The following is an 11,477-nucleotide window of genomic DNA, read 5'->3' as shown; positions in this document are numbered from 1 at the left end:
TGATCTGAAACATTAAAGTGTGACAAACATGCAAAAAAATAAGAAATCAGGAAGGGGGCAAAAACTTTTTCACACCACTGTATATAGCACTTCCCATGTCGTTATGAAACATATTTCTACATAGGGCATATTGCTTGAATTTTACTATCTCGTGAAGGGATGTTCACAAGGTGGCATGGGACAGGTGGCTGGTAGATAGTGTTTCATATTCTTTATTTACACATATCAGCCCTTTATCAGGAATAAGACCTTACAATGTTCTCAGTGACAATAACAAAAGTCTGTCTGTGTAACAAGAAAAATAAATGCACCTCGTAGAGTTAATCATATCTGTTTGCTATGGTGACGCTTTATACTAATTTGTCACTGGCATTCTTTTAAAATAACACACATCATAATTTTTCAGAACTTTTCTAACACACTATAGACAAACTGGAACAGTGCCCCGAACACGTCCCGTAAAATGATGTCAGAACTAAAGAAGCCCTTTTGTGTCATGCCATCTTAGTTTAGGATTAAATTACTGTTGTTTTTGTAATGAAAGAATAAAGATGAAGCATATTTGTCCCACTTTAACCTGCATCCACCCTTTAAATTGTTTAAATAACAACAATAGTAACTGATTGCATGTGCAATATAATGATTTTTGCCCTCTCTTCTCGATTTTAGATAAGACTGTGCAACCACTACAAATTCTGAATTAAAGGCCAGTCTAGCATTGTGAAGATGCCAAAGCCAGCAGAAGGAACAGGCGGTAAGTTAAAATCATGACAATCATGGTATGCCAAATGACAAAATTCTTAAAACCATCTGAATAATTTATTTTAGATTTGCTTTGTTCCATCACCCATGGCCTTATTCTTAATCGAGCAGTTAGTAGATGTGAGGATCAGGAAGTGTTCATGATCAAGGCTGTGATTAAACATCGCCATCATGTGGTCAACAACAAATCCACAGCTTCAAACTCTGAAGATCATGAGACATAAATAGTCCATTTCATATTTGACGGCCATGTTCCTGTATAGTTTCAGGAAAACATATTCCATTGTTTTACAGAACTGAACATCATGGAATGATACGTTTTTGAATACACTGTTTTGATATTTCAGTGGGCAACCACTACAAATTCTGAATTAAAGGCCAGTCTAGCATTGTGAAGATGCCAAAGCCAGCAGAAGGAACAGGCGGTAAGTTAAAATCATGACAATCATGGTATGCCAAATGACAAAATTCTTAAAACCATCTGAATAATTTATTTTAGATTTGCTTTGTTCCATCACCCATGGCCTTATTCTTAATCGAGCAGTTAGTAGATGTGAGGATCAGGAAGTGTTCATGATCAAGGCTGTGATTAAACATCGCCATCATGTGGTCAACAACAAATCCACAGCTTCAAACTCTGAAGATCATGAGACATAAATACTCCATTTCATATTTGACGGCCATGTTCCTGTATAGTTTCAGCAAAACATATTCCATTGTTTTACAGAACTGAACATCATGGAATGATACGTGTTTGAATACACTGTTTTGATATTTCAGTGGCAATTAGGAAGAGATCCAGAGTGCCTGGTGTTATGGTCACACAATACATTGAAGAACTGCCACCTGGATCTACTACTCCCGATTTCATCCGAAAACCCATAGCCTTAACTATACAGGAAGGTAATAGTTTTCTTACTTTTTTTTTTTCATATGGCTCATTTGGATCATAGAATTTCAGCAATATAAATTCATTTAAATGGAAAAACATCCATCTGTCCTCGATCATAATATTTAACATCACAACTAACTATTCTGTTTAATCTTCAGGCAAACTGGCCTTTTTCAAAGCTGTTGTGAGTGGATATCCAGTACCAGATGTTTCATGGGCACGTAACAAGGGAGATATCTCTAATTCAACAAAATATGTTTCACGATTTGATGAGAAGAATGAAGAATATATTCTGGAGGTGAATGACATTTTCAACTGTGTGAAGAACCATGTTATCAGCCGTTTAATTTTCATTCTACATGTTTAAACAATATTAATAAATATTGGTATATTGGTAATATAAATTCTAAATAAATTATGATATATATAAAATAATAAATACATTTTTTTTAATGTAATTTATTTATAATCCAATTGTTTTTCTTTAACAACATTTGATATGGCTTTTGTTTCCATTCTACAGATACCAAATGTAGATTCGGATCAAGCAGACACATACAAATGTTTTGCTATAAATCCATTTGGAAAGGCGGTTTGTACTGCTGCACTGAATGTCATTGAGGGTAGGAAATTCATAAAGTGCATTTGAATATATTGATCTATTACTGATTAAAATAAAAATGCTATATCACATATAGGCCTAAATCAATCTGTTTCTCTTCTTTTCAGTTGGATTCAAGAAAAGAGCGCCAGGTATTTATGTAACTCAAAGCTAATGACACCTCAAATGAAATAAACTGTATTGGAAAATCTTATGATTGTTAAAGAGCATTCAGAGTGTCAAAATAACTTTTAAAAATGTCTTTAAAAAAATTTTCAGCCCCCAAAAGTGACCCTGATGAGTTCAGAAAAATGCTGAAGAAAACGTAACGTATCATTGCATCATATATTTACCTTCACCATACCTTTTATATGTTAGTATTTACTTGTATAGAGACATAGAAAACCATAATGATGGGACATTTCTAAGTAACCAAAACAACCAGTCTGATCTGTAATCATACTAAATACATTTAGGGTTGGGAAGAGAAAAGAAAAACAATGGAATGAAGGAGAAATCGATCCGAGGTTCTGGGAGGTGTTACTGAGTGCACCCAGGAAAGATTATGAACGGATTTGTCAGGAATTTGGAGTCACCGACTTCAGGTGGATGCTGAGAAAACTTAACCAGAAGAAAAAGGAAAGAGAGGCAGAACAATCCAAGGTCTTGTTTGCTTTGAGTATCATACTAATTTCTGCACCACTGTTTTTTATACACATACAGTATGAAAAAAAATCTCCACTCTTGATTTTTCTGTCTTCAAGTATGTTGAGAAAATCCACAGCTTGAAACAGATCGAGGTAAAAACGGATGGCACAGCGGAATTTGAACTCGACATGAAGTTAAAGGATCCTAACAGCAAAATCCTTCTCTTCAAAGTAAGTGCCCTCACTTAAACAGCCTCAGTGTCATCAACAATACTGCTTTGAGAGTAATGAACTTCAATTTACTATTACCAGGATGGGGAAATGCTTGACTATGGAGATGGAACTGATGAGGCCACAAAACATAATATGCAGAAATTTGGTGAAACATACTTGTTCAGCATTAGAGATGTTGGCTCAGAAGATGCTGGGTTATATCAAGTGGATGTAGAGGAGGTGAACATGTTCTCAACTTCCCTAGTGTGTAAGTAGTTATAATATCAATGCTTTTTATGTTTGTTTGTTTGTTTGTTTAAGATATTAGAAGTAACTAATTATTATTATATTAAATGTTACAGTATTGCTATTAGGCAACATGCCATATTTGAAGGTTAAAGAACAGGCTAGTGAAGTTGTGCAGTGAAAATGTGATTTTTCATTTCATTTTTACTTGTTATCCATAAATGTTCAAGAATTGTTTTATGCCTCCAGTGCCTGATGTGGAGTTAAATACTACACTGAAAGACATTAAAGTGATTGAGGGGCAGGATGCGGTGTTTGAATGTGCCTTATCGGACCCAGTACCCCAAATCACCTGGTGTGCTAATGACATCTCTGTTGAGCATGGGGAAAAATATGACATTGCAGTGTCAGAAGACAAGCAAGTCCACAAACTAGCAGTGAAAAACTGTACAAAAGAGGACAAGGGAGTCTATACGGCTATTGCTGGGCTCAGGTCAAGCCAGGGGACTCTGGATGTGGAAGGTAAGTTGCTTTATTTTCTCTCTTAGGTGAATTGTGTTTACATGCACTTTAAATGCATATACACTACCGGTCAAACGTTTGGAATGATTAAGAATTTTTTTATGTTTTTGGAAGACCAAGGCTGCATGTATTTGATCAAAAAGACATTTAGCTCTGCTATCAAAGGAATGAATTAGATTTTTAAATAAATTAAAATAGAAAGCAGTTCTTTTAAATTGTAATAATAGTTCACAATTTTACTGTTTGCATTATATTTTCATCAACTAAATGCAGCCTTGATGAACATAACAGACTTCTTTTGAAAACATCTTAATTATTTCAAACTTTTGACCACTAGTGTACATATATGGACCCTGGTGAAACAACACTTAATTTCCCAGAATACACTCATTTATCACACTATGTTCAAAGTGGAGCCAAACAAAATCAAGCAGGCTTACAAGATGGAAACACAAAACACCCAAAATTGCCAATTTTACAATACTGAATTTTGTCTGATCACTGTATATCACTTAAAGTATATACTGTAACTGATACTGATTTCAGATGATCCCAGTGCCCACGGGAAAGATGATGGTGCAGATGAACTAGCCAGACGTTTAGCGGAAGAGAAAGCCAGACTGCAGAGGGAAAAGGACGAGGCGGCCAGGAGGGCACAGGCTGAAAAAGATGAAGCAGCGAGGAAGGCCCAGGCTGAAAAAGATGAAGCAGCCAGGAAGGCCCAGGCTGAAAGAGATGAGGCAGCGAGGAAGGCCCAGGCTGAAAAAGATGAAGCGGCCAGGAGGGCCCAGTCTGAAAGAGATGAGGCAGCCAGAAGGGTTCAGGCCGAACAAGATGAGGTGGCTAGGAGGGCAAAGGCCGAGCGAGATGAGGCAGCCAGAAAAGCTTGGGAAGAACTAGATGAGGCGGCCAGGAGGGCCCAAGCTGAAAGAGATGAGGCGGCCTGTAGAGCCCAAGCTGAAAGAGATGAGGCAGCCAGGAAGGCCAAGGCCGAGAGAGAAGCTGCTGAAAGGATGGCAGCTATGGCAGCAGGAAAAGGCAGTGGAGGATCTAGCCTGGGAGATGGGAGTGAGGGTGATGGAACGGGGAAGAACGGAAAAGGAGGAGATGGTACCTTGGTAAATGGGTTAGGAGATGGGAGTGGAAGTCATGGAAAAGGTGATGGATTGGATTTAGATGGATCAGGTGGAGACGGGTCAGGTGATAAGAAGCGTACAAGAGTCGGTGAGCTGATTCCTAACAACATCATAGGTATGCGTTCATGTCTGAAATTCCACATTAATATAAAGTCACCTGTTTCTCAGTGCTGAGATGATGTAATCTGACATATTTCCTGTGCACTTTTATCCAGACCATGGAGTCCACTTCCTGAACGGGTTGTCAGATACTGCAGCCAATGTTGGAGAATCAGCAGAGTTGTCCTGCAAACTTAGCAGTGAAGATAGCAATGGATTATGGTACAAAGATGGAAAAAAGGTTATAATGTACAGAAATGTATTATATTTATCCATATTTGTCAACCAAATTTAGTATATATAATGTTATCTATTGTAATATATTTTAAAATGTGATTATTCCTGTGAAGGCAAAACTGAATTTTCTAATGAAGTCTGGAATAATGGCTGCTGAAAATTCAGCTTTGCCATCACAGGAATTAATCACATTTTACAAATCATATTCAATAGGTTTTAAATTGTAATAATATCTCACAATATCACTGTTTTTACTGTTTATGTGTTCAAATAAATGCAACCTTAGTGAGCATTTCAAAACATAAAAAAATATCCTAGTTAATCTTAACTTTTGGCCGGTAGTGGATATATCATGCATTACAAAAATTAAATGCATTTTTTTCTTTTACATCAGTTGGAGTCAAAGGATGGAATTACAATTGTCAAAGATGGGGCTCACCACAAACTAATCATCCATGACTGCCAAGAAAGAGATGCTGGAAAATATAAGTTTGAGGCTGAAGGACGTAAATCAGAGGCTGCACTAAATATTAAGGGTAGGTGTGTTTTCTGCTTTTCTCTTTGCATGTCAACATAAAATTGGTAGTAAAATGCATTTAATTTTGTAAGATTTAATTTTTAACATTATTTGCCGGTGTAAGCATAGGGCAAAGGTATCAGGAAAAGGTATCAGGTGATTATAATAAACTTTCACAGATATTCTCTTTTGATGCTTCACTTCAAAATATGATGCTTTCTGTAAAATGTAATGTATTAACATCAGACCCATAAAAGAGACATGCTGTGTGGTAGTTTATTCTTGCCTGTGAATAAACAACACCTCTACTGTACCACCCAGCCCTGGTTTATAGTAAAGCAATTAATTTTCTTTCCTCTCATTTCTTCAGATCCACCCAAAATTGATGCAGATGCCTTGAGTAAATTCTCAGAGCCTGTTATTGTCAAGGCAGGAGAAAATGCTTCCTTCAAACTACCATTTTCAGGCAAAGAACCCATTAAGATTCAGTGGTTTAAAGAGGACGAAGAGTTGCTGGAGGGTCACGGTGTCAGGATCGAAAAGTCTTCCACTCATAGCCGTCTACTTCTTACTAAGTGTCAGCGCAAAGACACTGGAGAGATAAAAATCAAAATCAAGAATGAATTTGCCACTGTAGAGGCAACTTCAGAACTTACAGTAGTTGGTATGTATTGCAAACTAAATAATTTGTCTTAATGTCTAAACTGCAAAAAATTATCTGTGAAAGCATATTTTAGAAGAATATTAAATCTACATATATCTATGCAACAGTCAAAGACATCTGTCTGTGTTTTATTTATAGCTGTAGCACACATCTCTTACAATGCTATAGCTGTTTGCATGCTAATTAAAGAACCATCACTAAAAATATCAAAACTACAAAAAATCTGAGATTAACTGACGTTAACTGTTTGGTTGTTGGATGACTAATCAATGGTTCTACCATTGTGACCCATCAGTACTCTATATATATATTTTTGTTTTTCCAGACAGGCCAACTCCACCACAAGGACCTGTACAAATCGTAGAAAGCTCCTTGTCTGCCATTGAGTTTAAATGGAGACCCCCAAAGGATGATGGTGGTTGTCCAGTGACTAATTACAACCTGGAGCGACAGCAGCTGGGACGGAACACCTGGACTAAAATCGGAGACATTCCTGGACAGCCTACCTACAGAGACACAAACATAGATCGTGGCCGAAAGTACTGCTACAGAATCCGGGCAAAAAACTTGGAGGGCTTCAGTGAAGTCTTGACAACTAATGATATTGCTGCTGGCACTTTGGGTGAGATTCCTGATTTCTTTCTGTATTTTGATGTAGTAAATTATCAGTTGTTAGTCTTTAGAAAAGGAAGTGTGGTTTATACATAATAAAATGTGTTCTTTTTGTTCTCAGCATTCCCTGGCTCTCCTGCTCCTCCTAAAATAGTCAGTGCCTTTAAAGACTGCATTAACTTGGCCTGGCTTTCTCCCTCCAGCACTGGAGGGGGCAGTATCATTGGATACAATGTTGAAAAACGCAAAAAAGGTAGCAATTTTTGGAGTCAAGCAAACCCAAAAGATGATCCAATCCGAGGTATTGAAAATTAATTTACATATAATTTAAATAAAATATTAATTTAATTGAATTTTAATGAAAGTAGCCTGTTTTTCTCTCATTTGAAATACAGCACAATTTTAATGTTTTCATTTCATATTTAGACAAAAAATATGCTGTAAAAGATGTAATCGAAGGTGTGGAGTATGAGTTCAGAGTGAGCGCTATTAACACATGCGGGCCTGGGGAACCAAGTGGGCCGTCTGAATGTGCAATTGCAAGGGACCCCAAAAGTAAGACATGCTCAACAAATTTATACTCAATACCACTCTATACTGAAATGGTGACTTGCCAGATAGAGTACAAAAATATCCAGAATTTTTAAGCAAATATTTGTGATGTTATTTTCCCCAGAGCCTCCTGGTAAGGTCAAAGACTTCAAAATTACTGGATCGAGCTACACCAGTCTATCTCTTTCCTGGACTAAACCTAAGGAAGTCAAAGGTGAGGAAGATGAAGCAAAAGGCTATTTTGTGGAAATCAGACCCACAGACCAACTTGAGTGGAGTCGTAGCAATACAAACGCAGTGATTCAGACTTCCTTCACTGCTGTGGGATTGAAGTCAATGGCCATGTATTGGGTTAGAGTGATCGCCGTCAATGAAGGAGGAGAGGGGCTTCCACAGAGCTTTGACAATTACATCATTGCCATGCCTCCTCCAGGTAAAGAATCGTGGGGGTTTTTTGTGTGTTGTTGTTGTTTTGAATATCTTTGACTTTTAGCTTTAAATTTCACACAAAGATAAGTTAATCTGCCTTTTTTTTATTTTTTAGTAAAGCCAAAGTTCACTGACAAAAAAATGAAAAGTTTCATGGTTGTTAAAGCTGGAAACACTGTTCGTGTCAGCGTCAGTTTTGAGGTAGGGTATCAAAATATATCTTATTTTACCAAAAGCATATTCACACGTGACAAAATATTAACACTCCTTTTGTATAATACTGTATATCAGGACTGAGTATTTGTTTTATTTTATCCACAGGCCTCTCCTTTACCAGACATAACATGGCTAAAGAATGGTGTTCCTGTAGCCAAACATGTGACAATTACTAATTTTGAAAAAGGTTCTCAGCTATTTATTTACACCTCAGAGCTGTCTGACACTGGCATTTATACTGTCAATGTGAAGAATATGGTGGGCCAGGACACCTTCACTATTGAAATAAGAGTCACTGGTAACCAAACTCCTTAAATTTCTTACCTAAATTTTAACTAATGTTAAGGACATGTCATTTTAGTAATATTTCTAAATAGTATTTAATATTTTTTTTAATAGCAACAATATATAAAATTAATGTAAAAAATAAAAATACATTTCATTTTTATGTGAATATCAAAACCCATGGTATGGTTCTAACGCTACTATATATAGTATAGAATAATATAGTGATTCTATATGCGTACTTGTTTATTTTTCATCTCCAGATGATCCCAAGCCTCCAGGTCCTGTAGAACTGGAACAGCATGTCCAAGGCACTGTGACTCTGTCATGGACTCCTTCTCCCGATGAGAAACGAGACAACCATCTGCATTACATGGTGATGAAGCGGGACTCTGTCAAGCAAACATGGCTTACACTGGTTGACTGCTTGTTCAACAACAAATTCACAGTCATTAACATCTTGCCAGGAAGAGAGTACAATTTCAGAGTGTTTGCCAAGAATGATATAGGCCTCTCAGAGCCCTCAGTGTCTCCAGTTTGGGGAACCACCAAAAAAAGAGGTTTGTGGATGATTTTGTTGAGTTTTTTGTTTAGTTTATATAAAATATATTTTTTAAAAATCATATTTGTATTTATATTTTCCAGTATTCTAAATGTTTAATATAAAATTATATATATTAAAAAGAGCAGATGACATGAAATATTTTTAAATCTATTTTAATCAGCACTGATTGTTTTATTTACTAACTGCCTAAAAATGTACATTCTTTCATCATTTACTCACCCTCTGGTTGTTCAAACCTGTAGTTTCTTTCTTCTGTTGAACTCAAAAGAAGATATGTTGGTAATGCTGATAACCAACAGTTGATGTTAGCCATTGACTTTCATAGTATGGAAAAAAAAAATACTATGGAAGTCAATGGCTACCATCAACTGTATGGTTGCCAACATTCTTCAAAATATCTTCTTTTGTATTCAACAGAGGGAAGAAACTCATGCAGTTTTGGAACAAGTCAAGGATTGTCAATGGATTTTTCATTTTTGGTCCAACTATCCCTTTTTGACTGCATTGCCTCTGGGACATTTAAATGTCAAATATATTCATATAAATTTCAATCTAAAATCTTGTTAGTGATGAAAAATAATCCATAGTCTCATTATGAACCAAAACAAATTACGTTTGGACAATCAATGGTCTCGACTGCATTACAACCAGCAGTGCAGTGGTCTAGGCTACTTGCCATTTAACAGACACCTTTTCCCAAAGCAATTTACAGAACACTAATTGCAGTGAGTCCCTTGGAGAAGTCAGAGATAAGTGTCTTGCTCAAGGGCACAGTGATGATAGAAGATCTATGAAACTCTATTTATGGGTCACCCTTATCCAGGTTTATACTTCTGGGATTTGTGATGCTGTCCCTGACACATCGCCACTAAACTATTTCCTCCTTGTTCTGAAAATGTTGTTCCTAAAAGGTTGACTGCTGCAGTACAGTACATGGTGGCCTATTACAGTAGCTCTGGATAATTGTTTTGCCAGTGATGATGCGCACTTCATATGCTTCATAAATTGCTCACAGCCCTCCAGCTTATATTGTACCTTCACTTGGGCAATATAACCCAGATGCACAAACAGATAATTGTGATGCATAATGTGAGGTGACCAAAAATGGACACTACTACAACTAAATAATCACTTTTTTGCAATTTTTTAATCTCTTTCAGAAAAATTCACATATAGCTTGCCTGTATCAAAGACCCTCGACTTCCAGGCAGCCCCGAAATTTATTGTCCCTTTGAAAGTTCACGCTGCTCCGCCAGGTTATGAGTGCTATATGAGCTGTGCTGTGACGGGCAACCCAACCCCACATATTACCTGGTACCATAATAATGTCAGCCTCAACACAAATCCCAACTACTACATCACAAACGTGTGTGGTGTTTGTTCACTGCTCATCCTGAGGGTTGGACCCAAAGACATGGGAGAGTACAAGGTTGTAGCCGAAAGCCCCCTTGGTCATGATGAGTGCTCCACCAAACTTATAGTCAAAGGTATATCTTCTATTTTAATATTAATTAACCTATTTTGGTAAATGTTTTAGATATGAGGTTTATCTTTCATATGATTTTAACTTTTAGGCAACAACTACTACTTTTCTGTTTTCTTGTTTTACAGAGTAAAGAAACTTCAAACAACACCGTTTGTGATCATATTTCTTGAAAGTGAAATAAATGTAATAATTGATGTGATCTTAAATAAAAAATAAAATAAAAAGAAGGAAGAAAATAAAAAGATATCTCAACATATATGTATTGAATGATCTGTCTGTCAGTCTGTCTGTCTGTCTATGTATCAGCTAAGAAGAATCATGTTTCATTTCTTTAGAAGCATCAGGTTACCTTGAGTTGTCTCAAAAACTAGAAGCCGTCTGTGACAAAAGTGTATAAAGTCCCAGCAGTCTAGATGCCAGGCAAAGATATAGCCATTAGTTATGTTTACATTCGATACAACTCTATTGATAGCCAGATGCAAAGTTTCATAACATTCATCATTGTAAAATGAAAGAAGTTTGGACCCACCAAGACTCCTGGAGCCAAATAAATAGTGCAATGTAATTCTCATCCTTGAACGGCCTAACCAAAGTCTTCATATCTCTGCTGAAAATCTGAAGAGAGACTTCATCATCAACCAGTCTGAAAGTTTTAGACAGTCTGCAAAACAGAGTAAGAGAAATAAAATTAAACTGCACGGTGTTCTTAATATTTAAGCAAATTATTTTATAATATAGAGGCCTACTGACCAGATCTAAGGATCAGTATCAGGATAGATAGATAGATAGATAGATA

General features: G+C 36.6%; 1 protein-coding gene across 2 annotated transcripts in view; it reads left to right on the top strand.

Moving 5' to 3' along the window:
- Positions 1–10,907, top strand: part of LOC107713540 (immunoglobulin-like and fibronectin type III domain-containing protein 1) — a 14,642-nt gene extending 3,735 nt beyond the window's left edge. The window contains exons 2-24 of one of the 2 annotated variants that reach the window (XM_016519083.1): positions 670–754; positions 1,543–1,665; positions 1,813–1,952; positions 2,178–2,277; positions 2,384–2,407; positions 2,535–2,580; positions 2,732–2,918; positions 3,020–3,133; positions 3,215–3,383; positions 3,611–3,883; positions 4,430–5,134; positions 5,235–5,359; positions 5,750–5,891; positions 6,243–6,536; positions 6,862–7,158; positions 7,270–7,449; positions 7,575–7,703; positions 7,825–8,133; positions 8,245–8,330; positions 8,451–8,643; positions 8,894–9,190; positions 10,356–10,682; positions 10,807–10,907. In XM_016519083.1, coding sequence (XP_016374569.1) covers positions 727–754; positions 1,543–1,665; positions 1,813–1,952; positions 2,178–2,277; positions 2,384–2,407; positions 2,535–2,580; positions 2,732–2,918; positions 3,020–3,133; positions 3,215–3,383; positions 3,611–3,883; positions 4,430–5,134; positions 5,235–5,359; positions 5,750–5,891; positions 6,243–6,536; positions 6,862–7,158; positions 7,270–7,449; positions 7,575–7,703; positions 7,825–8,133; positions 8,245–8,330; positions 8,451–8,643; positions 8,894–9,190; positions 10,356–10,682; positions 10,807–10,811 — 4,293 coding nt within the window. In that variant the 5' untranslated portion in view covers positions 670–726 and the 3' untranslated portion in view covers positions 10,812–10,907. Of the gene's footprint in view, positions 1–669; positions 755–1,109; positions 1,188–1,542; positions 1,666–1,812; positions 1,953–2,177; positions 2,278–2,383; positions 2,408–2,534; positions 2,581–2,731; positions 2,919–3,019; positions 3,134–3,214; positions 3,384–3,610; positions 3,884–4,429; positions 5,135–5,234; positions 5,360–5,749; positions 5,892–6,242; positions 6,537–6,861; positions 7,159–7,269; positions 7,450–7,574; positions 7,704–7,824; positions 8,134–8,244; positions 8,331–8,450; positions 8,644–8,893; positions 9,191–10,355; positions 10,683–10,806 lie in introns of those variants that run through there. The other variant, XM_016519085.1, reaches the window with a different exon arrangement.
- Positions 10,908–11,477: the final 570 nt, after the last annotated feature.

This window comes from Sinocyclocheilus rhinocerous, unplaced genomic scaffold (assembly GCF_001515625.1).
Source record: "Sinocyclocheilus rhinocerous isolate Xijiao unplaced genomic scaffold, SAMN03320098_v1.1 scaffold57, whole genome shotgun sequence".
Taxonomy (NCBI): domain Eukaryota; kingdom Metazoa; phylum Chordata; class Actinopteri; order Cypriniformes; family Cyprinidae; genus Sinocyclocheilus; species Sinocyclocheilus rhinocerous.
This window is presented reverse-complemented; position numbering and strand designations above follow the sequence as displayed.